The sequence below is a fragment of the Panthera onca genome, chromosome E2 (assembly GCF_046562875.1).
Source record: "Panthera onca isolate mPanOnc1 chromosome E2, mPanOnc1 haplotype 2, whole genome shotgun sequence".
Taxonomy (NCBI): domain Eukaryota; kingdom Metazoa; phylum Chordata; class Mammalia; order Carnivora; family Felidae; genus Panthera; species Panthera onca.
The window spans coordinates 44,307,298-44,331,970 of NC_138353.1; the positions used below are offsets into that span (position 1 = coordinate 44,307,298).

The 24,673-nt window shown below is 52.6% G+C and overlaps 3 protein-coding genes and 1 long non-coding RNA gene across 14 annotated transcripts in view; 3 read left to right on the forward strand and 1 right to left on the reverse strand.

The window, feature by feature from the left end:
- The first annotated feature begins 251 nt into the window (after positions 1–251).
- VPS4A (vacuolar protein sorting 4 homolog A) lies at positions 252–11,301 on the forward strand. Of its 2 annotated transcripts, none has more exons than XM_060650315.2 (11): positions 252–460; positions 3,862–3,973; positions 4,057–4,204; positions 5,570–5,628; positions 5,744–5,863; positions 6,351–6,507; positions 7,047–7,195; positions 7,548–7,629; positions 7,861–8,080; positions 9,559–9,699; positions 10,413–11,301. In XM_060650315.2, the coding sequence occupies exons 1-11, from the start codon at positions 440–442 to the stop codon at positions 10,512–10,514; spliced, it is 1,311 nt and encodes a 436-aa protein (XP_060506298.1). In that variant the 5' UTR covers positions 252–439; the 3' UTR covers positions 10,515–11,301. The 2 variants fall into 2 exon arrangements, with proteins under 2 accessions (XP_060506298.1, XP_060506297.1); XM_060650314.2 differs by having other exon boundaries at positions 253–460; positions 5,567–5,628.
- Positions 11,302–14,502: 3,201 nt separating this feature from the next.
- COG8 (component of oligomeric golgi complex 8) lies at positions 14,503–23,198 on the reverse strand. 3 transcript variants are annotated; one of them, XM_060650309.2, is made up of 6 exons: positions 22,792–23,198; positions 21,357–21,564; positions 19,719–20,546; positions 17,737–17,905; positions 16,779–16,955; positions 14,503–14,884 (listed from the first exon to the last, which is right to left on the reverse strand). In XM_060650309.2, the coding sequence occupies exons 1-6, from the start codon at positions 23,196–23,198 to the stop codon at positions 14,727–14,729; spliced, it is 1,947 nt and encodes a 648-aa protein (XP_060506292.1). In that variant the 3' UTR covers positions 14,503–14,726. The 3 variants fall into 3 exon arrangements, with proteins under 3 accessions (XP_060506292.1, XP_078295052.1, XP_060506291.1); XM_060650308.2 differs by lacking the exon at positions 14,503–14,884 and having other exon boundaries at positions 16,508–16,955; XM_078438926.1 differs by lacking the exons at positions 16,779–16,955; positions 17,737–17,905.
- LOC144614627 (uncharacterized) lies at positions 16,853–18,334 on the forward strand. Its single transcript, XR_013552512.1, has 3 exons — positions 16,853–16,967; positions 17,742–17,917; positions 18,044–18,334. It is a non-coding gene; the product is annotated as an uncharacterized LOC144614627 (long non-coding RNA).
- Positions 23,199–23,422: 224 nt separating the features above from the next.
- The window catches only part of NIP7 (nucleolar pre-rRNA processing protein NIP7), a 66,794-nt gene continuing 65,543 nt past the window's right edge, over positions 23,423–24,673 (forward strand). For all 8 annotated transcript variants that reach the window (XM_060650321.2, XM_060650320.2, XM_060650324.2 and 5 more), the window contains exons 1-3: positions 23,423–23,532; positions 23,656–23,742; positions 23,838–23,976. In XM_060650321.2, coding sequence (XP_060506304.1) covers positions 23,477–23,532; positions 23,656–23,742; positions 23,838–23,976 — 282 coding nt within the window. In that variant the 5' untranslated portion in view covers positions 23,423–23,476. The remainder of the gene's footprint in view (positions 23,533–23,655; positions 23,743–23,837; positions 23,977–24,673) is intronic.

Sequence of the window (24,673 nt, forward strand, 5' to 3'; positions counted from 1 at the left end):
AGAAAAACTGACCTACAGGCGCTATTTCACAGCAATGGGGTCTAGGACTGGAGGTTTCTATTCGGTCCTGACTCTGGCCACGCCCCGCACCCAACCCCACCCCAGCCCTCGCTGGGCTCCCCGCCCCTAACACACCCCTAACACGCCCTCCGCCCGGCCCCACCCCGGACCTCGCCGGCACAGACCCCCGGCCGCCGGGAGGGCTGCCTGCAGTGCCGGCTGTGGCCGCTGGGGGGAAGTCGCGCGGCTCGGGCCCGACCGCTCTGGGCCGTGCTCCTCGCTCGCCCTCCGACTTCGCTCCCGCTGCGAGCGGCTGCCCTGCCCGCGCCCAGCGCCAACCCGCCGGGGTCCCCGCGCCGGACCCAGCAGCTCGGCTACCCGGGGCCGGACCGAGGCCGCAAGAAGCGCCGCGGGGTGTGGGGCGGACCCAGGAGATGAAATGACAACGTCAACCCTCCAGGTACCACGGCGCGGCCGGGCTCGGCTTCCGGAGGCCGGAGGAGGCGCGGCGGGGCCTGCGAGCCAGCACTCGGGCGGGCGGCCTGCTCGGAGCGCCGGCCCCGCGGCTCCCGCCCCGCCGCCCTGTCGCCGCCTCCGCCTGTTTGTTTTCACGCGCTCGGAGCCACGGGCCGCTTCCTGTCCAGAACGCCCGCGCCCCCGCCCCCCGGCCGAGTCGGGCCGAGCCCCGAGGCCGCCGAGTGCAGCCGGCGGCGCCCAGGTCCCGCCGCGGGGATCAGCCTCTCGCGGACCGCACCGGCGCCGCCCGGGAAGCTCGGCCCCGCAGTCGGGCTACTCGCCCTCCCTCCCTGCCTCCCTGAAGACGAGTCCCCGCTCCTTCCCCGGGGCCCCGATTTCTTCTCGTCGGCCGGCGACCCTTCATTCATTCCCTAGATCTTGCCTGGTGGTGCTGGGGTGGCGCCACCTGGATGCATGACTGACCCACCCTCCAGGTGCTGCCGGTCCTGCTGTGCCGGCCAACAGAAACATGCTCAGGCCTCGACCTGGGCTTCGGTCTTGGCTTTGCCGCTCGCTCATTGGCGTGTGACCTTGGGCCAGTTACTTGATCTTGGAATTTCGCGTTTCCTGTCAGTAAAATGGGGTAGTACCCTGTAGGGTTGTTGTGACACTGGCTCCGGATTGAGTAATTCAGGTAAAGCGTTCTTGGCACAGTGTGTGCTACATAGTAAGTGCTCAGTAAGTCATGACAGATAAAGCGTGTGAGGGAGTTAGGCAAGACTTCGTGGAAGAAGGGGCGTTTGGCTGGATCAGGACAGGATGGGTGGCATTCAGATTCCTGAAGGCGGAGGAAAAGGTGGGAACAGGCCTGGAATAAATCGGGGTACTAGGCCAGGAATTAGTTAGGGTCCAAAGCCAGACACCACCGTCCACCAGCACAAGCTGTGATCTGTTAGCGCAGGGGGTTGTAAATTTTAGCCTGTAGATCCCACCTGCTCAGACATTTTTTTTCTTTGAGCTAAGAGTGTTTTTATGTTTTAAAAAAAAAAAACCCTAAGATCTAACTCACCACATAAACCACATTCAAAGTGTATCATTCAATGGCTTTTAGTTATTCAGAGTTGTGTGACCGTCACCACACTTTAAAATATCTTCATCCCCCCCCAAGAAACTCCACACCCTTTACTGTCATCCCCCAAACCCTCTATCTCTCCCAACCCTAGGCAACACTAATCTACTTTCCCTATGGATTTGCCTATTCTGGGCATTTTCTATAACTGGAATCATACAATATGTGGTTCTTTGTGACTGACTGGTTTCCCTCACTTATCATAATGTCGTAGGTTTTTATATTTTTAAAATGCTGGGAAAAGATACCTCATGACACGTGAAAATCATGAAATTCAAATTTCAGTGTCTATAAATAAAGTTTTATCGGAACTTTTGGGCTGCTTTTGGGCTACAAAGGCAGAGTTGAGTAGCCAGCTGCTAACAGAGATTGTATGGCCAGGAAAGTCTAACATTTACCGTCCGCTCCTTTACGGAAAGTTTGCCAGCCCCTGTGTTCACACATCTTCCTTACCCTTGTCTTTCTCCCTCATCCTCTGCCATCTGTGTTACGAGAGCTGTGGCAGGCTGGCAGTTTTATCTATCACCTCACCGTTGTGTTAGGCAAAACTACTCCTTCTCACATTGCACCAGCGGCCTCTTGTACATGAAACACTATGCAGATGCCAAAAAGACCTAATGTGCTCTTAGGTGCATTAATTAATAAAGTATCTAGAAGCGGGGGGCAGTGGGCAGAGCATGCCCGGATTACTTTTTTGAACTCTGCCTTTCAAAAGGACAGACCCAAACAAGAATGCATATAGAGTGAAAAAGTCCAAGGAGATGGGCATATTGGTTCTGGAGAAGAGAAGCCATCAGGGACAGGAGAACTCGTTTCATGTCTTAGCTCAAGAGCCACTGTCCGGGGAGAGTAGACCCAAGAAGCTTGTGTTTAAATGAATCATTCCAGGGGGCGCCTGGGTGGCTCAGTCAGTTCAGCGTCCAACTCTTAGTTTTCAGCTCAGGTCGTGATCTCATGGTTTGTGAGTCTGAGCCCCGCATTGAGCTCTGCACTGACAGTGTGGAGCCTGCTTGGGATTCTCTCTCCCCCCCCCCCCGCCGCCCCTCCCCCACTAGCTCTCTCTCAAAATAAATAAATAAATAAATGTAAAAAAATTGTTTAAGCTAATCATTCCAGAAGATTCTGGGCTCCTGGTCATTCTCTATTTTTAGGTAGTGGAGGTAGCAGAGCTTGAAAATAGTAGCCAACACCCCGTTCACCTTATCTCATCTTTTCAACCTGGTGAGTTCAGTTTTCATCAATCTGGCCTAACCTACTCCAGTCTGTTAGTTTTGTAGGACTAGCTGTGTCCTTCGGAGACCTCTTACTTTCAGATGAGGAAGGGCTGCACAAAGCCTGGGCCCTGCCAAGAGCTGATCAGGAGGTTTATTGTTTGCTGTGGATGGAACTTTGTGTTTACAGTGGGATCTGCCCGCCTCGTGTCTAGTGCTCATCAGCTTGGGGAAGATAATTCTGGTAATGCTTCCTGGGTTGGTGAAGCCATGGTTTCTAAAACTGGATATGTAGGTGTGGGGCAGCTGCCTGAAAGATCCAGCGTGTTTTAGGTTCAGTCTAGAGCACAGGCCTACAGGGTTTGTGAGATTCACAGAGACACTTTCAAGGGTTCTTACAAGACTCCAGAGGACCGTTCCCCTTAATTGGTAGCACATATCTGGGTCTGGGGTAAGCAAGCACTTTTCTCACTGAAGCTACTGCTTTACTGACCCATGTGTCCAAGCATCCCTTCCCTAAGTAGCAAATTTCCCTTTTCACCCTAGAGAAGCAAGTTGGGCCAGTAGAAGGAAGTAGAGATCCCTTTCGTCCGTCTCATAAAACTCAGGGCTGGCTCTTCTCTGGCCTTCGAGGTCAAATGCGGTTTCTGGCCTTCATGCTGAGCAGCACAGCAGTCAGTTCGTTCTGGTGTTTCCCCTGTTCCAGGCACTGGGTCCGGTGCTGGGTCCGGGTCCGGGTCCAGGTCCACCTTTCTTTCCCTTGAGGCACGGAATAGAAAGTGGATTCTCCCTTTGAGCTCTAACCTGAGATATTTGATCAGGTTTCCACTTGCTGAAATCCAGAGCGAAATTGAGAAGGAAGTTGCTTTTCACTCTATGAGCGCATTGTGAAGAGGGACGGCTGTCATTTAAAGCTTCCTCTTAAGGCCTTTCTGGTTCATGTTGGAAATAGAGGCCGACATAATGGTGTGCGACCCACAGATCCACAGGATTCCTGCTGCCTGGGACCCCAAGGGCTTTTTGGGTCTCTTGGGAAGCACTGAGGTACTTGCTTTGCCTTTCCAGAAAGCCATTGACCTGGTGACAAAAGCCACAGAAGAGGATAAAGCCAAGAATTACGAGGAGGCACTCCGGCTCTATCAGCATGCTGTGGAGTATTTCCTACACGCTATCAAATGTGAGTCACAGCAGGGCCCTCCCCGGCTGCAGAACCCCTGCAAGAGCAAAGCGGGTACCCCCTCTCTGATTCCCCTTTTGCAGATGAGGCACACAGCGACAAGGCCAAGGAGAGCATTCGAGCCAAGTGCATGCAGTACCTAGACCGAGCGGAGAAGCTGAAGGATTATTTACGAAACAAAGAGAAGCATGGCAAGAAGCCAGTCAAAGAAAATCAGAGTGAGAGCAAGGGGTGAGCACGGAGGAGGGGAGGACCCGGCCGGGACCGGAGCCCCCGTGAGCACCTCCCTGCCGTTCTTGGTGCTCATGATGCCTTCGACTTCCATAGCGCCTTCCTCCTGGGGAATTGCACCCATCTAGTGACAAGGCCCCTAGCTGCTCTCCGCAGGTGATTTGCAGAGTACTTCCGTGGGCGGTGCCTCAGCTGTGAGTGAAACAGGGAGCCAGCGTGGAGGTCACCGGCCTTGGATTCTGCAGTCAGACTCTCAGGCTATATCTTGGCTCTGCCACTTCCTAGCCAAGTGACCGTGGACAAGTGCCATGACCCCTGTGGCTCCAGGCTCCTCCTCTATAGAAGGGGGATAACAGGCCTGCCCGCCCAGTGTTGCTCTAAGGAGCAAATGAGAGGACACGGGGAAAGCCCCGAGAGCTCTGCCTGCAGTCAGGATGAAAAAGTATCTGCCGCTGTTACAGTCAGAGTTCTTGTCTTCATCTGACCGATGGGGCAACACACTCAAGTTCAGAGATACGGTCTAGGTCGCTGAGCCGGTACTTGATGGAGTCTGGACCCACACCCAGGGCTTCTGTTTCCAGCTACAAAGCCAGTGCTCGCCCTGCAGCCTCTCTCCTCACATCTGTAGTTTACCCACCACAGAGATCCCAGGTAGCTGAGCATCAAGGCCAGTGGTGTCCTGGAGGCCACGGGGAGGGTCCCAGGCAGGAGTGTCACGGAGCAGGAGACAGGCAGGTGATGTGTCAGCTGCCCCACCAGAGCTGAGAGGCGTGGCTCCCGGGTGGACGGGCTTGCCCAGGCCAGGGAACGCGCTCTCAGAAGAGAGGAAGAGGGCCAGGGGGTGAGGCATCTTGAGGGGGCTGGAAGAGTTTTGAGGAGGGCCAACCACTTATGTCCCATTAGGGGACTGGCCCTGGGGTGAGGCCAGTGACTATGTTCCCTTCCTGAGTGCTCCCCTTTAGACTTAAACTTCACTTCTTCTCTGAGTCACAGCCACTTGCCATCTGGCTGTAAGTCTGTGTGAAAGGCCGGGGACGGCTCCAGCTGCCTCCCCAGCTGCTCCTGAAGTCCAGCCAAAGCACACGTCCCTCATCGGCCTTCTAGAGAGGGCACACATCTCTATTCTTGCTCCCTTAATGAAGAAACAAGGATGGGTGACGGGAGTATTTCCTAGAGGATGTGGAGGGAGTGTCGAGAACAGGCGGCCCGAATGTTCTTGAGTTACCTGCTTGTGGGTCTCTACTGTTGAGCAGGACAGGCGTCTCTGCCACTGGGCCAGCAGCCAGAGCCTGACTTTGCTCTCAATGCCTCCTTGCCCAACCGCCTCTCGCTTTAGATGTCCTCTTCTGTCTCCTTTCCCAGCAGCGATAGTGACAGTGAAGGGGATAATCCAGAGAAAAAGAAACTGCAGGAACAACTGATGGGTAAGAGGCCCGAGGCCCTGCAGCAATGGGAGGGGGACATGGTGAGGACCCCTGAAGGGTCGGCTCAGGCTCCACAGTCAGCCTCCAGGTCAAAGGCTCCGCTTGCCTCTTGTAGGTGCTGTTGTGATGGAGAAGCCCAACATTCGGTGGAATGATGTGGCCGGGCTCGAGGGGGCCAAGGAGGCCCTCAAAGAAGCTGTCATTTTGCCAATTAAATTCCCACATTTGTTCACAGGTAAGAGTGGAGCTACTTTAGGTCCAGATAGTAAAAGCAGCAGGTTTTTGAGGAAGCCAGCTCAGGGCTTCCACGCTGAAGGTGTCCAGGAGCAGGCAGCGACTCGGCTCTCTTGGCCATCAGTGGGTGAGGGCCTGACCTTCCCACGGGCTCTGAGTCGGGAGGGGCTTCGGGACCTGCTCATCGCCGTCATCTGGCTCCTCCCTGGTGTCAGAAACACCTTTGCGACTAGAACTTTGACTTGACCACCCCAGTGAGTAATCAGGGTCAGGAACCAGTGCCGGCCAGTGTCACTTTGCAAGGTCTTGGGGGTCACGAGCCGGGGCTGGGAGCAAGTTCTCAGCAGGCTGTTCAGTTCCCTTTATTCCTTCGTTTCTAGAATCTGTTGTCTTGTAGAACTTTTCTCTCCCGCCTTAAGTCTCCTCTTTTTCTCTGTTCCCTTTCCCTAGTCGGGAAGAAGCTCACCTCAGTTTGTTCTTTCTCGTAGGCAAGCGTACGCCTTGGCGAGGGATACTGCTCTTTGGACCCCCTGGCACAGGCAAATCCTACCTGGCCAAAGCGGTGGCGACAGAGGCCAACAACTCCACCTTCTTCTCTGTGTCCTCCTCAGACTTGATGTCTAAGTGGTTGGGGGAGAGTGAGAAGTAAGTCAGCTGCCAGGCCCTGCTGCCCTGCCCTCACGGCACCTCCCAGAGGAGCCGCTGTTGGGTGTCAGGGAGAAGTAGCCAGCAGAGGGGGATCTTGCTAGCTTGTTGCACGGGACGCTGTCCTGACGAAGAGTGCTGACGTTGACTGGGAACTTGGGAGAGAGGAGCCCTCGTGAAGGGAAGGGAAATAAATGCGCTTGCAGTCTCTGGGTATCAGGTGGGTGTCCCCTGTTGGGGACTTCGTGTGGTTCAGTTATTTCCCACACCGACTCCCATTTTGCAGAAGATCGCACTGAGGGTGAGCGGAGGGGAAGGGACTTGTCCTAAATCCAGAGCTAATGAGTGAGGCTGTCCCCAAGGCAGGCTGTTCCCCTTGGTACAGTGCTGCCAGTGGATGTGTGATGACTTTTTCTGAAATCCAAGCATGACTGGAGTCTTGACCCGCCTGTGGGAAAGGCGAGAGAAGCAGTGACTGGGCCCCTGGCCGGGCATGTGTGTGGGTGTCCCGATCCCAGACCCGCTTGTCACCTTCACAGGCTAGTCAAGAACCTGTTTGAGCTGGCCAGGCAGCACAAGCCTTCCATCATCTTCATCGATGAGGTGGATTCCCTCTGCGGGTCCCGCAATGAAAATGAGAGCGAAGCTGCTCGAAGGATCAAAACGGAGTTCTTGGTCCAGATGCAGGGTGCGTGCCCGTGCCGGGTGCCCTCCCTGGTTCTCGGTCTACCTAGAGCCAGCCCCGGGCTTCATCGTTTAGCCGCGGCTGGGTCTGGTTGTCCTTAGGGAGGAGAGAAAATGTCCGGGGAGCGGTTCTCAGCTCCATCTCCCCAGGCCTTCAGTGAGGTCACCGTGGCCTCCGCTGCCGGCCCTCTGCCCTCCCCGAGCCAGGCAGGGTTCGGGGCTCTGGGCCCCGCAGAGCTGCTGGTGGCCCTGCCAGTGGTGGCACAGGGATGGCCCTGCATCGGGTGCTTCCCACGGATTCTGCCTGGTCCTTGCGGGTGTTCTGGGTCAGCATCTGTGTTCCCCTCTCTCCCCAGGGGTGGGGAATAACAACGATGGGACCCTGGTTCTCGGTGCCACAAACATCCCGTGGGTGTTGGATTCAGCCATTAGAAGGAGGTGAGTCTTCCCCAGTAGGAGCCAGGGGCTGAGGCCTTTCTCCACCTGTGGTCAGTCCTGCTGCTGGCAGCCGTGGGTGCAACCCGACCCCGTTTCCGTGGAGGCTTCTTCGTGTCTGCGTGGCGAGCAGGGTCCATGGTGAGGCCAGCTTCGGGAGGACCCCGACGCCCTTCTCCATGAAGACCGTTGTACCATCTGCTCTCAAGTCCTGCCCTGTGCTTGGCTCTCTAGGTTTGAAAAGCGGATTTACATCCCGCTGCCCGAGGAGGCTGCCCGTGCCCAGATGTTCCGGTTGCATCTGGGGAGCACCCCCCACAACCTCACTGATGCCAACATCCATGAGCTGGCCCGGAAGACGGAAGGCTACTCAGGCGCTGACATCAGCATCATTGTGCGGGACTCCCTCATGCAACCTGTTCGAAAAGTACAGTCGGCAACACACTTCAAAAAGGTGAGTGGCCGGCAGGGAGTCGCTTAGGGAGTGTCATAGGAACACGGATATCTGTTTTCTTGGCCCGCAGCTTGGCTGCTCAGGTGATGATACATCTTTGGTCTCTTGGAGAATCAAGGGCAAGTACAAAATGAGCCCTCTGGCTCCAGGGGCTGTGGTTGCCCCTGCTCCGTCCTTTCCTGTAGTTCTTGCTTGAGTGTGACTACCTCAGACTGTGAAGCCAGAGGCCACGGCAGCCACCTCTGCCACCCCCGGCTGTGCCGCCACATGTGGGGCCCCACTCGATGTGTGAAAAGTGTTGGGCACAAAATCATACGCTAGAAGGAGGATCTCGTTTCACACAGCACATCTCTGCCCAGTGTCGGCCAAGGGTCCTACTCTGCACCTGGTGCTGTTCTAGGAGCCAGGGAGACATTTGTGACCAGAGCAGAATAAATCTCTGCCTTGTAGGAGCCTCCTGTCTAGTTGGGGTGAAATTTGTCTCTTTGAGGGTGATGAGGGGAAGGACAGAGCAGAGGAGGGCATCTGGTGTTCTGGAGTTTGGAGCGTGGTGGGCAGGTTGTACTCTTTTTTTTTTTTTTTTTTTAATTTTTTTTTTTTAACGTTTATTTATTTTTGAGACAGAGAGACGGAGCATGAACGGGGGAGGGGCAGAGAGAGAGGGAGACACAGAATCGGAAGCAGGCTCCAGGCTCTGAGCCATCAGCCCAGAGCCCGACGCTGGGCTCGAACTCACAGACTGCGAGATCGTGACCTGAGCTGAAGTCGGATGCCCAACTGACTGAGCCACCCAGGCGCCCCTATTATTATTTTTTTAATGTTTATTTATTTCTGAGACAGAGAGAGACACAGCATGAGTGGGGGAGGGGCAGAGAGAGAGGGGGACACAGAATCTGAAGCAGGCTCCAGGCTCTGAGCTATCAGCACAGAGCCCGACGCGGGGCTCGAACTCAGGGACTGCGAGATCATGACCTGAGCCGAAGCCGGACGCTCAACCGACTGAGCCACCCAGGCGCCCCCAGGTTGTACTCTTAAGGGGTACATCACCCCAGGTGACATTTGAGTCAACAGTTGAAGGAAGGAGGGACTTAGCCTCGGGGATATTCAGGGGGATGTTGCCAATAAAGCAGACTGGTTGGAAAGACATTTCTGATGTCACTGCATTTGTGGTGAGATCTGACGGAGTGGACGAGCAAGAGGAAGATATCAGGGCACTCTGGACCCCAAACTGAGATTCTGGAGAACAGCGCCTGGAATAGCAAGCTAATCACAAACCTCTGAGATCCTACTTCGAGCTACTTTGACTACCAACCCGAGTTTTGAAGGAGTCATTGCCTTCTCAGACTGATGACCTCGAAACCCAGGCGTGCGTTCATTCCCTACCATTCCCTTCTCTTCGTGACTCAGAACCTGAGGCAACCTGTCTCTTCCCCAAGCGCTGAGGGGCAACCCCTCCAGCCAGACTCCTCTGATTTCAGGTCTGTGGCCCTTCCCGCACCAACCCTAGCGTTATGATCGATGACCTCCTGACCCCATGTTCCCCAGGGGACCCAGAGGCCATGGAGATGACTTGGATGGATGTCCCTGGTGACAAACTCTTAGAGCCTGTGGTTTGCATGGTAAGCAGCTGGCTGGGCCAGGGATTGCACGGAGACCAGAAAATTGGGGCCTTGGGTCTGAAAATAAGCTCTGCTTCTCTGTCCTGGGCTGTTGTACCTCCTCCCAAACAGAATGGCCGATGGGGCTCTGGGTAGCTGGAGCTCCTGCCATTAGACTTACTGCGGGCCCAGGATGAGGCCATAGTGTTAGCATTTTACTTTCTTCAGCAAGAAAAAAGGCCAGCTGGTGTGACTGCATCATTCCACGGGTTTGGCTTGCTTTGTGCCCAGAAGGAGACCGTGTCTTTCAGCAGTTTGCTTTGATGCTGTTGCACAGGCAGCCTCATGGAACTAGTCTGGCCCTTTCCTCATCCTGGTCTTGCTGACGGTCTTGCCTGTTGTGTGTGGCAGGTGTCCTGCCAGTGCGGCTGGTGTGGTGGGTGTGGAGTCAGAAAGAGCTTCTCGTGGGAGTTAAGAGATGAGGGGAGCTTGGATTCTCTCAGATGAGGAGTGGGCCTGTTTGGAAACGACATGAGCCGCCTCAGGAGGGAAGAGCTGTCCTGTCACAGGAGACATTCAAGCAGAAGCTGGGCAACCAAGGGGAGCTTTGCACTTGGGGCTGGGAGTGACCACGAGGGGAGGCCTCTTCCTGCCCTGGACCACATGGCTCTGTGACACGGGGAGGCCGAGGACCTGGAGCCTGGCTCCTCAGCTTCATGCCCTTGTCTTTGCAGTCGGACATGCTCCGGTCTCTGGCTACCACTCGGCCCACCGTGAATGCAGAGGACCTCCTGAAAGTGAAGAAATTCTCAGAGGACTTTGGACAGGAGAGTTAAAAATTTCTTCACTCGGTGATGGTGAAGGTGGGAGGAATTGATTGGGGTAAAAAAAATCCACGGCACCCCCCCATGTCAGCAGCCAGACAGGGCTCCGGGGCTCATCTTCACGTCACTCTGGCGTCCCCTCTGCTGTCTGGCCACCAGCCGGGGAGTGGGAAGGAAGGGCCTCCGGGGCCGCAGAGACACAGAAGCACATTCGGCACTGGGTGGAATACTGGTTCTTCCTACTTCTTCCTACTGGTTCTCCTCCTCTTCTGGATGCTCATCAACTCCTTGTCCTGCCCCTCCACGTTTTGTTTTGTTTTTTGAACCTTTCTTTGTTCCCCTAAATTAATGCTGCTTGGATTTTTGTCTTCTTTATAAATAAAGTTAAAATCTCCCAGAAGCGTCAAGGAGTAGGAGCAGCCCACACCGTGGGGTTGGTGCAGACCGTCAGAATGGCTTGCCAGCTCCCTCCGCCCTTTCCTTCTAACCCAAGTTTTACTCCTTATGCACACAATGGCAAATGCCCTGGGTCGCCAGCCCGAGCCCTGCCTGTAAAGGCTGAGAGTAAAGCCAAGCCATTCCCAACCCCTACGTCAGCATCCCCGGCCCTGTGTCCTCCCTGCAGGAGGAGAGGATGGTTTTTGTGAGCACAAAGCTATGTAGATCAGAATGAGTGAGGGCAGTCAGGTAGGGTTTCACTGCTGCCTTCTCTTCCCTCTGAATGTGAGAACGCTGAACCCAGCCACTGCCCCTGGCACCCTGCCCTGGAAATGGGCTAATAAATCCTTTTCCCTCTTGAGCCACCTGAGTGATCTCATCTTTGATTCCTGTCTGGGGCTTCTTGAAGGCCACGCTTGCTTCCAATGGAAAGACCCTCTGGTTTTCTCTCCGTGCTCTTCTCGTCAGCAGAGGAGGGCATTGCCAGCTGTCACAGTTCCCCGGCCTGTTCTCCGGTCAGGTCAGCCAGAACTTTTTTTCGCCTTAAGGCCTTGCAAATGTGGGACCTGGACAGTTCTCCCTGCAAACCGGGGGGCCTGTGGGCCAGACACGGCCTGCAGCTGTGTTTGCTTTGGTCTGCTGCCAGCATTGAAAAAGCAAGAGAGTTGATGTGGAAATTCAGAGTTCTGGCTTTGGGGACATCGGGCAACTCTGGGCCTGCGTCCCCGTGAGACATCCTGTCAGCCGCAGCCGAGCAGGGGCTGCGCTGTTCAGGAGGAGAACACGCTGTCCGGTGCAGCCATCCCCACATGGACTGCTTCTTTCCCTTGCGTTGCCTGCCCAGCCCCTGTGGCCATTTGGATTTGTGACTCCTGATCATGAGACGCCCGAGGCTCCAGAGCGGGCAGCCCTAGAAATGCCGTCTGTCGAGGAGGCTGTCGCGTTTTGACCACGCGCATGTGAACATACAGAAGGCCCAGCGTCGCGTTGTTCCAGCCCTCCTCCCCCTCAAGAAGCCGGTATTATTGTTCTATATCTTAGTAAAACCCGAATTGTCCAGAATGGATTACGTGGCCCACCTTAGATCACGTTAGCCTTGCCACTGTGGTGTTCTTTGATTTGGTTAGGAATGGCTGCTGAATTGAGCCAGCTTTTGATGGGTTCCTCGAAGGCTCGGGCCCAAGTGCTCCTCTCCACTTGGGTGCGTTAGCCCTGCCTCGATAACCTGCTGCCTCAGCCACCAATTACTGTTTGTAAGTGCTGGACTAGAAGCCAGCATAGGACACTGCCTCTGCTTGTGCGGTTTCCTTTTAGCCTTTTGTGTTTTCTTATTCTGCCTCCGGTCACCTTTACTTGAATCAGGAGCTCCTCACTTTATTTTTTTAAATCTTCCTTTCTACTGCTTAAACACCTTGACAAGTCACAGAGGTTAACGGAAACTGGGGCTGCCGTGGCTCATCACAGCACGCCATGCCTCTCCATTCCTGTCTCCACCACCAGTGACTCGGAGCAGGGTGACGAATGTCCTATTCACATTTGGGGCTGAACCGATGCGGTGGCTTCACCATCTATGTTAAACATGGCTAATATGTGCAGAGGAATTTCCTCCCCTACATGCTAACCGTGAAATCCCCTCTTCCCTACTTGGGAATTCTATCCTAAACCTTCTGTCTACCTTCACTTTCACTTTGGTAGTTGACCTCTAAAACTTTCCTTAGCTCAAGATGCTGATTGCTGGCTGATGTATCTGCCTGAGATGGGAGAGATTTTATTACAAATCCAGATTTGTTGCCTTTGGTCTACAGTATTTAGTTGAACAGATCCTTCCTCTAAGTGGGTTTGGTTACAATAGTAAACCTCAAGTTGTCAGCAATATAGACAGTTTCAAGCTTTCTCTAAGGTCCACTCTGAGCTACCGTATACTCTTGGGCCCCCAGGTCAGGAAGCTTCAGTCAAATGTTACAGACCTACATTACAAAGGCATCAGTAAGAACTGTTAACCTCAGAGCACTGTAAGGTGTAAGGAAACATTAGAATATTCTGATGCCTGGGGCACCTGGGTAGCTCAGTTGGTTGAGCTTCCGACTCCGGCTCAGGTCATGATCTCACAGTCTGTGAGTTCAAGCCCCGCGTCAGGCTCTGTGCTTTCAGCTCAGAGCCTGGAGCCCGCTTCAGATTCTGTGTCTCCCTCTCTGACCTTCCCCCGTTCATGCTCTGTCTCTGTCTCAGAAATAAATAAACATTAAAAAAATTTTTAGAATATTCTGATGCCACCCTGCAGGAGGTTATAAACATTGTCCAAGGGAATGGAGGCTCATTGAATTCTAATTTCCTAAGGATCCATGTTTTTAGTATGAATAAGTTTTCTATAGACTTCCCCAGGGGCTGAGTATCTAACCTTGGAGCAATGCTGGCACCTGTTCCCTTCCAAAGTTTAATGCACAGAGAGCCAGTTCCCTTTTGCTTGGCCTTATAGTATGACCCCCAGATGGCCTGTTTAGAGAAAGCTGCACAGGAGAGTGGGTCTTTCCTGGGTTTGTTTAGCTAACTGCTGTTTAAAACATGTTGTTTTCTGGGGCACCTGCGTGACTCGGCGGGTTAAGTGTTTGACTCTTGGTTTCAGCTCAGGCCATGATCTCATGGTTTATGAGGTCAAGCCCCATGTTGGGCTCTGCACTGACAGCATGGAGCCTGCTTGGGATTCTCTCTCTCTCCTCCTTTCTCTGCCCCTCCTCCTTCCCCTCTTCACCCAGCTCACACTGTCTCTCAAAATAAATAAATAAACGTTAAATAAATAAAACACGTTTTTTTTCTAAATAACTTACTGGACTTACTACATGGGTACTTGGATTTTGAGGGCTCTGTTTGGTAAGGGTACCTGCCTTGTAAAACACTCAACATAAAAATGAGGCAAAACCAGGATCTTGAGAAACAAGTTCCTTCACCTCCTGACAAAGCTCTTACAGTGTCTTATGGCTACTCATTGGTCAACATGATGCTAATTTATTTTTTCAAAACAAGTGTGGTGACCAGGAAGCACATTTTGCTTTCTAACTGTGACAGGAAGAGGCTCATTGCTCCGTCTCAACTATCATCCTTCCCCTAGCCATGCTCCATGACCTCCACCCAAAGAGTACCAGCTGCCCAAGAGATCTCAGCAGGAAAATCATCCCCAAATCTGCTAAAGGTAGAAGGCAGAAGGTGGAGATCAAAACTGTGTAAACCTGGTAAAATGTGTGGGTACTCATTTACGTTAATATTGTCATTAAACACTTCCATGAACTGTGGCCATCCTGTTTCACTTACACACGCACACTGGTGTCCAAGGCAAAGAAGGATTTCGCAGGTATGATACACAAGCCCTTTGTAAAAAGAACTCTGTGAAGATGGTCAACCACAGCCTTAACCTGCATTTTTAAGCAAAGCTTTCAGATATTTTGGGACTATGTTATTATCAAATCTTGGCTTTGGGATAGATTATACAGGTCTATGAGATCTTGTCTACTAAGAGTGGTTATTTATTTGCCTCACGTTTTACCATACAAAATCATCAGGAAATGTCTCTCTTTGGAGAAATTTATTTTCTTCTCAAATTGGAGGCAGTATTTTGTCCATGGCCGATTTCAGGGCAAACATTTTGAACATATTTCTCCAGTTTGGTTTGGCAATCCATTGTTTTCTGTCAGAGCCAAGCCAATATCAAGTTGACGTCAAGCAAGCCAGTCCCAGCTCAGAGCCCAGGTGTTTGTGTTTTGGTTTCCAGAATCCTCAGGTGCAGCAGGAAAACTAATCATTCACCTCCATCCAGTGGATGTTTGTAAATGTCTTGCTGTCCATTTTGTCGATGAACAGGCAGCCCTGCAAGTGGTCCATCTCATGCTGGATGATACGGGCTGCCCATCCACTCGCCTGCCACACCACCTGCTCCCCTCTGGGGTCCAGCCCTGCAAAGTAATTTACAGCCTGGGTAAGAATACGCCGAACTGCATTGTTTTTAACCTCCCCACTTTTCCCAGACCCTTGGCTGTTCCTGTTCACAAGAGGCAACTTGAGAAGGGAATGTAGACAGCAACCCCTATCCTTCCCAGAAAAGATGCCTTAACTTTGCCCATTACCAGGTATTCACTGTGGCTCTAACGCTTACAATTAGGTTGCTGGGCTTACTATGGGGCTGAAATGAGAAATGATCTTCGTAAGGTGCTTCCTTTCTGAACATTCCTCTCATTTCTGAAATACTGTTTGATTTCAATTCCTAAAAGCATTTCAACTCAGTACATTATAAAATAAAGGGATACCATTTACCTTCTGACCTGGACCAAGTGGCTTGCTTAAAAGGAACAATCCTAATCCCAGCAACGAATTCCATTTCACAAAACATCCTGTACTACGACAGACCAGGAATGGCATATCACCCTGGACTGGGCAAAGCTGGGTCCCACTATTTCCACTCGACCATGACAGATGCAACTGAGGCAAAAGTCTGTGTGTGGGACAGCGAACTAAAGGGCACAGAGCAGAGGACCTGGAGTGAGGTACCATCGAATTAGGTCACCTTCTCAGCCCCAATACATTTTCCCAGCGAGCTGGCTCAGCTGCTACACGAGCCTCCTCCCCTATCCCAATTGCTTAGTCTTGAATCAAATCCACTCCCCGGTCCTGCTCTTAGTTCCTGACGGAAGGCTTCATTGAGCCTGCGCTTCCACTTTTAACTGGAGTTTTGACAAAACCGTTTCGTGGGGCCCGAGGTCGCCGCCTCCATGGGCTGGGGGAGGGACGCAACTGTTTATCCAACCGCCCCACGGCCACTGCCCACCCCCTGCACCTGAGATCTGCACGGCCTGGAAGCGGGGCACGCAGGCCAGGAAGCCGGCGACGCTCTCGCAGCCCTCAGGGAAGGTGACCAGGCGGCTGTCCAGCACCCGCAGGCTGGGGTTCACGAACACGCGCAAGGGGAAGGGCTCCATCTGGCGGGCCTCGCGCAGGCGCGGCGCGCAGGCGCGGAAGAGTGCCTCGGGGAACTCCAGGGCCAACACCTGTAGCGGCACCCCGAGCTGCGGAGCACTCAGGCCTACGCAGCGCCGGCGTCGCATCACTTGCACCAGCCGCTGCACCAGCCGCTGCAGCTCGGGCCCCGCCAGCTGCGCGGGCTCCACCGGGGCCGCCACGGCCCGCAGCGCCGGGTCCCCGACCTGACACACGCGCGGGTACGGCGGCTCGGGCGCTCCCCGCACCAGGCGCCGCACGTAGCGCCAGTAAGACCGCTGGCGCGCCGGGCCCTCGAGGCCGTCCGGGGCGGAGGCGGAGCTACAGGCCCGGACGCTGTGGCCCCCCGTCCCCTCTCCCCACGGCGGTGTCGGCCCCAAGCAGTGACGCGACCGCCCCAGCAGCGGCCCCAGCAGCAGTCCGGCCCCCATCCGGCCCCCGGTGCGCCGAGCACAGCTGCCCGGCCGCCGCGGTCCTCCCCGGCCCCCGTAGATGAGCGCTCCGGTCGCGGGGGACGCCGGGAAGCGCAGTTCCCGCGCGCCTTGAGAGCGCCTGCCCGGCCCCCGGCGCGCAGCCGGCCTCCGTGACGTCAGTCAGCTTTATTGTTTAATTCCGTTTTTTACAGTATCACGAACCATTTGCAAGAGTGACCGGGAGGTCCCCCCTTTCACGGGCTGTGATGAATGCCCTCGCAGCCTGTCCTCCGGGGCTGTCCCCAGCTTTCACCAGCCTCCCCCCACCCCCGCGCCGGCGCGAGTTAGGTGTCCGCACCCGGCACCTCGGCCTGCAGCGGCTCGGCCGCGTCAGCCTGCTCCTGCGCACCCTCGGGGAAAGCCGCAGCGACCGGCTCGACGCCTGACTCCTCGGGGGGGACTTCCGGGGCTGGAGCTGGGAGCTCGGGCACCAGCTCCTTTTCGTCTAGACACAGGACCAGCTCTCTCTTCGGCAGGATGAAGGCGAGAGGCTCCTGGACGACGTCGATATTCACATGCCCAAGGTTGCCGTACTTGGAGAGCTGAGTGGGAGGGATGCCTGAGCCAAAAGGTAGAGAAAGTGAAATAGAAAAAAACGTTCAATAAATTTAAATTTTGATATCACAGGGGGAAAAAACACTTGGAGGGGGGGAGTGACAGATACAATTTCCATTCTTCAATACAGTAAAAGTCATCTTTGTGATATGGGACAGGAAGCTTTACTGTAAAGAGAGACTTTGAAAGTAATCTGGAACAGCACAGTGTAGGTGGGTGGAGTTAACAGCCAAGAGAACGTCAGAAGGCACTGGCTTCCTTGTGGAAGGAAAAGGCTGGGAGAAAGTGCCCAACAGCTACTCCGCTGGTGTGGTCATCACCGGCCCACTGCCCCTCGGGAAGCTCTGTCTCCTCCATGCCCCATCCCCAGCACAGAGAGAGTGGGCACAGGCAAGTGAAGACAGATTCGGAAAAATCTTTTTAAAACACCTTCTCTGGACATTCATACAATATGTGATTCTTTTCTAATTTCTTCCACTTAGCCAGATAAACACATATTGTAGGATTCCATTTATATGAAATGTCCAGAAAAGGCAAATCTGCAACAGAAAGCAGATTACTGGTTGCCAGGGGCTAAAGGTGGGATTGGGGAATGACTGCATTGGGCACGAGGGATCTTTTGGGGGTGATGGAAACGTCCTAAAATTGGATAGTGGTAATGGTTCTACGTGTCTGTGTATTTACTAAAAAAACATTGAATTTTACAAACGGGTGAATTATTTAGTATGTGAATTATATCAGTAAAGTACTGTCGTTTTAAAGATCTTTCCCCTCCTTTGTCTTACCTAAGGTCTGTGCTATCTGAGCTGGTGGAAAAAGGACTTGGAGACAGCGATTTAAATATGGAACAAGGTCTTCCACGAACACGGTGCAGAACTGGACGAAGAGCTCTTGCTCCCCACTGCTGAAAGCAGCCTCTTCTGCACGATGGAAGGCCAGGATTATATTAGTTACCTAGGGGACAAGGCATAAAGAAAGTCTTTCCAAACAGTACATTACTGTCTTGTTTAAATTCAGAATTGTGGTCACTCTCCACAATTCTGTCACTTCGTTGATATATTTCTGACTCAACATGTTTCATTACTGGCACAGGTTCCAGTTCCAGTGGAAGAGCATCAAGAGGTTCTTGACTCCTTCAGGAGATGGACCAGAACTATATCGGATTCAGAAAAATGAAGCAAAACTATAAAAGGTTTTTACTGAGTAAGACCTTTGAGGTTCCAGGAAGCTAGACCACTAGAAAATTGGAAAGGAAGACAGACCTGGAAAAGAAGTTCCACACACAAATAACAGAGCTACACTTTCTTGTTCAAGTCCTAGCTGTGCCGCTTGCTGGTTTTGTGGCTTCCAAGTGATTAAACACTTCATGCCCTCTGCTCCTCAGTTTCCGTACCTTTCCTTCCTTCCTCTTAGGGTTGTGAGGATCAGGTCTTAATAGGTATAAAGTATGATGAATACTACCTGGCATGGAGTAAGTTCTGTATAAACATTAGGAGATAACTATTACCTGAATTTCACTGACAAAAAAGTTTCATTGCCCATGCTTGCTTCCTCTTACAGGAGGCCATTAACAGTTGTATCGAAGATATGAGAGCAGGCAAGCTCAAGAGAGAGAGAGAGCTGGGCCCACAAAGACTTTAATTTTTTTTTTTTTTATGTTTATTTACTTTTGAGAGACAAAGAGTGTGAGCAGGGGAGGGGCAGAGAGAGAGGGACACAGAATCCAAAGCAGGCTCCAGGCTCTGTCAGCACAGAGCTTGATACGGGGTTCGAACTCACGAACCTGAGATCATGACCTGAGCTGAGGTCAGATGTTTAACTGACTAAGCCACCCAGGCGCCCCGGCCCAGAAAGATTTTATATAATCATGTCACAGCTGCCATCTGGCTGACAGCAATTATAAGATGCTGTAAGTTTTAAGAAGCACCTCACTATCTTAAGGTTTAAATATGTAAAAAATGTGTAGGATATGACTGGTGCTAGTATTTATTGTGTTCTGTAGAATTCTAAGATGGCTCTTCTGAATCCCACCCCCCCGGTGTCCACTCCTTTGTGTAATCCCTTCCCCTTGATTGCAGGCAGAATGTGTGTCTTGTTTCTAACCAATATAATATGACAAATGTGAACAATTTTGCAGAGGTAATTAAAGCCCCTATCAGCTGACTGAATTAATCAAGGGATATCCTGGGTGGGCCTGACTTAATCAGACGAATCTTTTAAAAAAGGGTTGAGGACTTCCTTAAGAGACGCTCTTCCACTGGCCTTGAAGAATCAGAAAGCCCCACTGTGAACGGGCTTATGGATTGAGGTGGCCTCTAGGCCTTAGACCTATAATCGCAAAGAACAGAAATCTGCCAACATGAATGAGCTTGAAAGGGGATGTCATGCTTCAGATGAGACTGCAGCCTGGCCAACACCTTGACTGCAACCTTGGGAGAGATCCTAAGCAGAGAACCCAGGACTCCCAATCTACAGAGAGTGGGAGATGATACACATATGTTGTTTTAGGCTGCTATGGAGTTTGTTATGCAACAACAGAAAACAAATGGAACATTACTGAATCATTATTACAGGTAAGCCACTTCATGAATTGTTCTAGGTCCCATGAGGGGGAGCTAACCAGAGCTGCTCAATCAGAAAAACCTCTAAAACCCCACTAAACCTAAGTCTGCAACCACCTAACACATGGACTGGTTTATATTTTACAAAAGTCTGGCCACCTATTGCCAAAGAAAGCCCCAGTAGAGAGCCAGCAGTATGTGCTCACCTTGGCAAGGGCATTCTCCAGGGCCCCAGTCACATCCTGTGCCAGGGCCACAGGGCAGCAGAGGCGCAGATCATTGAAGGCAACCAGAATACTGTTCAGGAAGCAGGCAAGGGGTGGGAAATCTAAGAGTACCATGGGTGGCTGCAAGGTCCCTGGCTGAGTGACTGGCACAGCAGCAGGCAGGTTACTGCTGCCCAGGATGGCTGGAGCGGAGATGAGGGTGTAGGAATTCATTTCATCCTGGAACTTTTCCACTGCTTCCTGAATTGCTTTCTGGAAAGTGCTGATGGCCACCTGCTGGAAAACAGGAGCCAACTGGCCCCGGAAATCAGCCCCCACCCGGCTGAAGGACAGCCCAAAGTACATGCACTGACCCAGCAGAGAGTCTAGGCGGCCACCTATCCCCCGGTTAAGGTCGGTCTCCAGCACCTGCAGGAATTGCGAGACCCTCTGTAGCACCCAGCCATGGAAGATGGCGCTCTCGTTCACAGTGTGCTCACCCATGGCAGGCGGCAACAATGGGTCCTCATCTGAAAATATGGCACGGTACTGGGTGATGATATCAAACAGATGGACACGGCAAGCCTCAATGGTTTTTGTGATGTGGAAATAGGGATCATCATTGGGGATGGCAGTCAGGATGGAACGGAGCCAAGCATCTCGGGCCTGAAGAAACTTCACCCTCAACTCAGCCTCAGTGAATATATCCATGCGCCGCAGGAAGCCAATGACACGGAGGCAGGCAGGGAGCTGGATATTGGTCCTCAGTTGCTGGATCAGCTGGCTCAACATCAGCTGCATAGACTGGCGCACTTCATTCACAATGCCCTGACAATAAAGGGGGTCAGTCATACCACAATGGGAAAAATACTTTCTGGAACCCATTCCACTACCCCTGAATGTTACAGACTAGAGAGGCAGACCACTGCTTTCCTGACTTACGAAGATTTCCTAAAGCTGATGTGTACAGGGTTACCAACAAAGGTCTGGTTCACTGTGGCCTACAGGCCCTGTGTGGTTCTGCTACACCCACTTCCTAATACTGTCCCCCTGCTCACTGCAATCCAGGCACACTGTGTTTTTTTTTTCCTATCTTTGTATTTCTTAAATACCCCTAACGTGTTCCCTCCTGAGCCTGCTATACTTATTTTTTCCACTTTGTGGTTTGCGCCTTCCCCACATCTTCCTGTGGCGGGCTCCTTCTCATCATCTGGGTCTCAGCTTAAATATTATTTCTCCAACAGAGCCTTTCCTGACCACTCTACCTAGGGTACCTCATCTAGTCTCCTTCTAAACATTCCCTGGTTTATTTTCTTCATTTACCACTATCTGAAAGGATCATTTATTTACCAACTATCAGCTTTCATTCATGAAAGCCAGGGCCTTGTCTGCCTTGTCTCCTTTCTCCCTAGCACCTAGATTAGTGCCTGGCACATGATTAGTATTTATCACTTGAATGAATGAATGAATGAATGAATGAATGAATGAATGAATATTTTATGTTCAAGCCTGCCTGACTGGCAGAAATTGATGTAAAACTCAGTTTCCCTAAGGTGTCTGCCTAAAGGTTCAGCGATGACCACACAATTACTGATTATAAGAACATCAGCTTGAGTCCTTTTGGGACAGTTTGGCTACCTGGATGACCGGGATGGAGGAGTATTTCCTTTCCAGTCGGCGTACGTAGGCCGCAAGCTCCAGGGCCTCTTCATAGTAGCTGTTCCGGACACAAGTGTCCATGAGCTGGGGGATCTCCAGGATTTCCAGGATTTCTGTGTGCCGGTTTAGGGTCAGGGTGTTCATCCGGCGGTTGGAACTGATCTCTTCAGCCTCTTTCACAAAGTTTCTGGTAAGAGAATTTCGGTCACTCACTGCTCCACACCCACAACTCAGCTACATTTACCAAGTGATTACTATGGACTGGGCACTGAGCTGCATGGTTTATGACTTAATCTTCACACCAAACCTTTGAGGTAAGTACTACTACCCTTGAGGAAACTCTAATCCCAGAGAGGCTAAGCAATTTGTCCCAAATCACACGATTATTTATCATATGTGAACCCAGATCTGCCACTTAAACTGTGACAAGGTACTTAACTTAGGCTCTCTGAACTCTTTCTGCATTAGTAAAATAGTAATAGGACCCACCTCACAAGGAGGTGAGGATTAAATGAGATGTGTGTAACAAACTTAACACAGAACCTTACACACGGTAAATGTTCCTTTAATAGCTATGCTTTTCATAAAAATGCACTAACTAGCTTAGAAGCTACAACCTTAACCTTAGATTCCCTCAGCCCTTTTAATTTTTCTCTTCTGCTGTTGTTCAGCTTTAATTCTTAGCAGTTTTCACTCCTCCGTAATTGCAGTGACCTGCTTTATGAGGTCCCCTACCTATTCTGGAAGGCGGAAGGGTACAGGAGCTATTGTCAAATATCCAAAGACTCAAAAGAAAACCTGAGCTTTTATGGTGAAAAATTGAAAGGCAGAATTAGGGATAATACACTGAGGATCTAGAGAGGCAAATTACGGCTTAAGGGATTTTTTGATAATTTTTGCCTCCAACTGGAAGGATTTCCTTGTCAGCCTTCTATCCATTAGAAGTTTTGGACGGTCTCAGCTGGTGTGTGTGTGTGTGTGTGTGTGAGACAGAGAGAGAGAGAGAGAGAGAGAGAGAGAGAGAGAGAGAGAGAGAAGACTGTTGCTGACGACCGTAGAGTGTTAACTATGTCAGACCCAATAATAAGCGCTTGGCATGGAATCTCTTTATTTAGTACTCCCAACAGTCCTGTCAGGGAGGGACGTGCTGCTGGTTCCCAGTTCTGACTTCGAAACTTACTAGCTGTGCCCACTGAACAATCACTAAGCTCCCTGTCTCAACTTCCTCATACATAAAATGGGAATAACAGTACCTACCTCGAAAGTTGTTGTGGAATTTAAACGGATTTTTTAAATGCCCAAAGGAGAGCCTGACGCATGGTAAGTGCTATGTAAGCGTTAGCTATTTCTATCATCATAAACGTCAGCTATTACAGTTGCTAAAAGCCCCTCTATAGTGCCGGGCCCGCCGCACCTGCAGCTCTGCTGGAAGCTGGGCAAGCGGTCGAGCAGGCGGCCGAGCGACGCCTCCACGTCGCCAAAGAGGCGGTGGATGCGCTCGGTGCACTCGGCGCCGCGGATGAAGGTCTTATAATTGGCGAAGGCCAAGTCGCGCGTCTGCTGCAGCAGCTGCGCCCGCTCCTCCGCCAAGCGCTCGGGCTCGCGCCTCAGCCGCTCCAGCCCGGAGCCGCTCAACTCCCGGAGGTAGCGGCCCACGTCGGGCCGCTCCCGCCACTGGGCCTCGGGGAAGCGGTCCCGGAACAGCGATGCCAGGAGTCCTTCATCCTCCACCTCCCCGAGAGCCGCCGCAGTGGCGGTCGCTGCGGCCGACGCCGACGCCGTGGCGGTGGTTGACGAAGCAATAGTCTCCGTCGCCGCCATCTTCTGGCAGCAGCGTCACTTCACCTCCCGCCCGGCAAGGGCGCTGGCTCGGAATCTAGCACCGGAAGCAGCGGGGGCACTCTTCCGATCGCTGTGGTTTCGTATCCGTCCGGCTTTCTTTCTCCGACGGTCCTCCACGCTGCGGGGCGCTAGCGTGGGGGAACAAACCGAATGCGGCTAGAGAGGCAGGCTTTGGGGTTGCCAGGGAGCGGCTGGCGGCTGACTTCCGTTTCCGGACGCTGAGGCACGCGGATTCGGTGTTGCAACCCAGCGGGAAAATGCGGCCTTTGACTGAAGAAGAGACCCGCGTAATGTTTGAGAAGATAGCGAAATAGTAAGAGCACGCCGAGGGGAAGGGGAAATGTGTTTGTGGCAGGGAAGGGCGTGGGTGGAGTGGGGGCGCGGCGCTGGGAGGAGTCTTTTGGGGCGCCGTCTCCAGTGCTCTTTTTGCCTTCAGCATCGGGGAGAACCTTCAGCTGCTGGTCGACAGGCCCGACGGCACCTACTGTTTCAGGCTGCACAACGACCGGGTGTACTACGTGAGGTGAGGCGGTGCCGGGTGGACCAACGTGGACGGGGGGAGGACTGGGTCCCGCCGGCTTCCCGCAGCCGACACCTTCTTTCTCCTTACCCTTCAAGCGAGAAGATCCTGAAGTTGGCCGCCAACATCTCTGGGGACAAGCTGGTGTCTCTGGGGACCTGCTTCGGAAAATTCACGAAGACTCACAAGTTCCGGTTGCACATCACAGCTCTGGATTACCTTGCACCCTATGCCAAGGTTTGTGTGTGTGTGGGGGGGGGGGGGACAAGAGCGGGGTGGTATTCAGTCGGCAACTGGGGATGAAGGAAGTCAAAGATGAGGGCCACGTCAGAACGCAGATAATTGGGCGGCTTCTCCGCCTCGGAGTCCCCGACAGTGCTTAGGTCACTACCACACGTAGAGATGTTTGTAGGACTTGCTGCTTGGGCACGGTTCGGGCTCTGGCATAGGAATGCTGTGTGGCTGCGTAGTCGTGGTAACGTTCAGCAAAGTAGAAAAGCCAGTAGGTGACTTTGGTGAGGAGCACAGAGAGAGGGATCCAGAAAAAGAGTTCTTAAACTATCCGTGAGAGAGATTGTAGAGTCGAATAAAGAACCTCCTGGGAGTTCTGTTCGGAGAACGAACAATTTGAGATAGCCGTCCAGTCTTTCTCTTTTCCTTAAAATGCTTTCGAGAAATTAATCACATAGCGGCACCTGGGTGGCTCAGTCAGTTAAGCATCCAACTCTTAATATCGGCCCAGGTCATAATCTTGGGGTTGTGAGGTCAGCCCTGAGTTGGGCACTGCGCTGAGGGTGGAGCCTGCTTAAGAGTCTCTCTCTCTGCCCTTCCCCACCTTGTGCCCGTGCTCACCCTCTCTCTGTCTCGAAATAAGTAAACATATATATTTTCTAAAGACAGAATCCTTTTCTTATTAAAAGAAAATTAATCCGTG

Excerpts from the sequence above, each read along its gene's own strand:
- COG8 (XM_060650309.2), bottom strand. The coding sequence starts at position 23,198 with ATGGCGGCGACGGAGACTATTGCTTCGTCAACCACCGCCACGGCGTCG. Across the intron at positions 17,906-19,718 it reads TGGAGAATGCCCTTGCCAAG|GTAACTAATATAATCCTGGC; the intron begins GTGAGCACATAC and ends CTTGTCCCCTAG. Across the intron at positions 14,885-16,778 it reads AGTCCCCCCCGAGGAGTCAG|GGCTGGACCCCAGAGGGGAG; the intron begins GCGTCGAGCCGG and ends ATTACTTTGCAG.
- VPS4A (XM_060650314.2), top strand. The coding sequence starts at position 440 with ATGACAACGTCAACCCTCCAG. Across the intron at positions 7,630-7,860 it reads GATTCAGCCATTAGAAGGAG|GTTTGAAAAGCGGATTTACA; the intron begins GTGAGTCTTCCC and ends TTGGCTCTCTAG. Across the intron at positions 9,700-10,412 it reads TAGAGCCTGTGGTTTGCATG|TCGGACATGCTCCGGTCTCT; the intron begins GTAAGCAGCTGG and ends TTGTCTTTGCAG.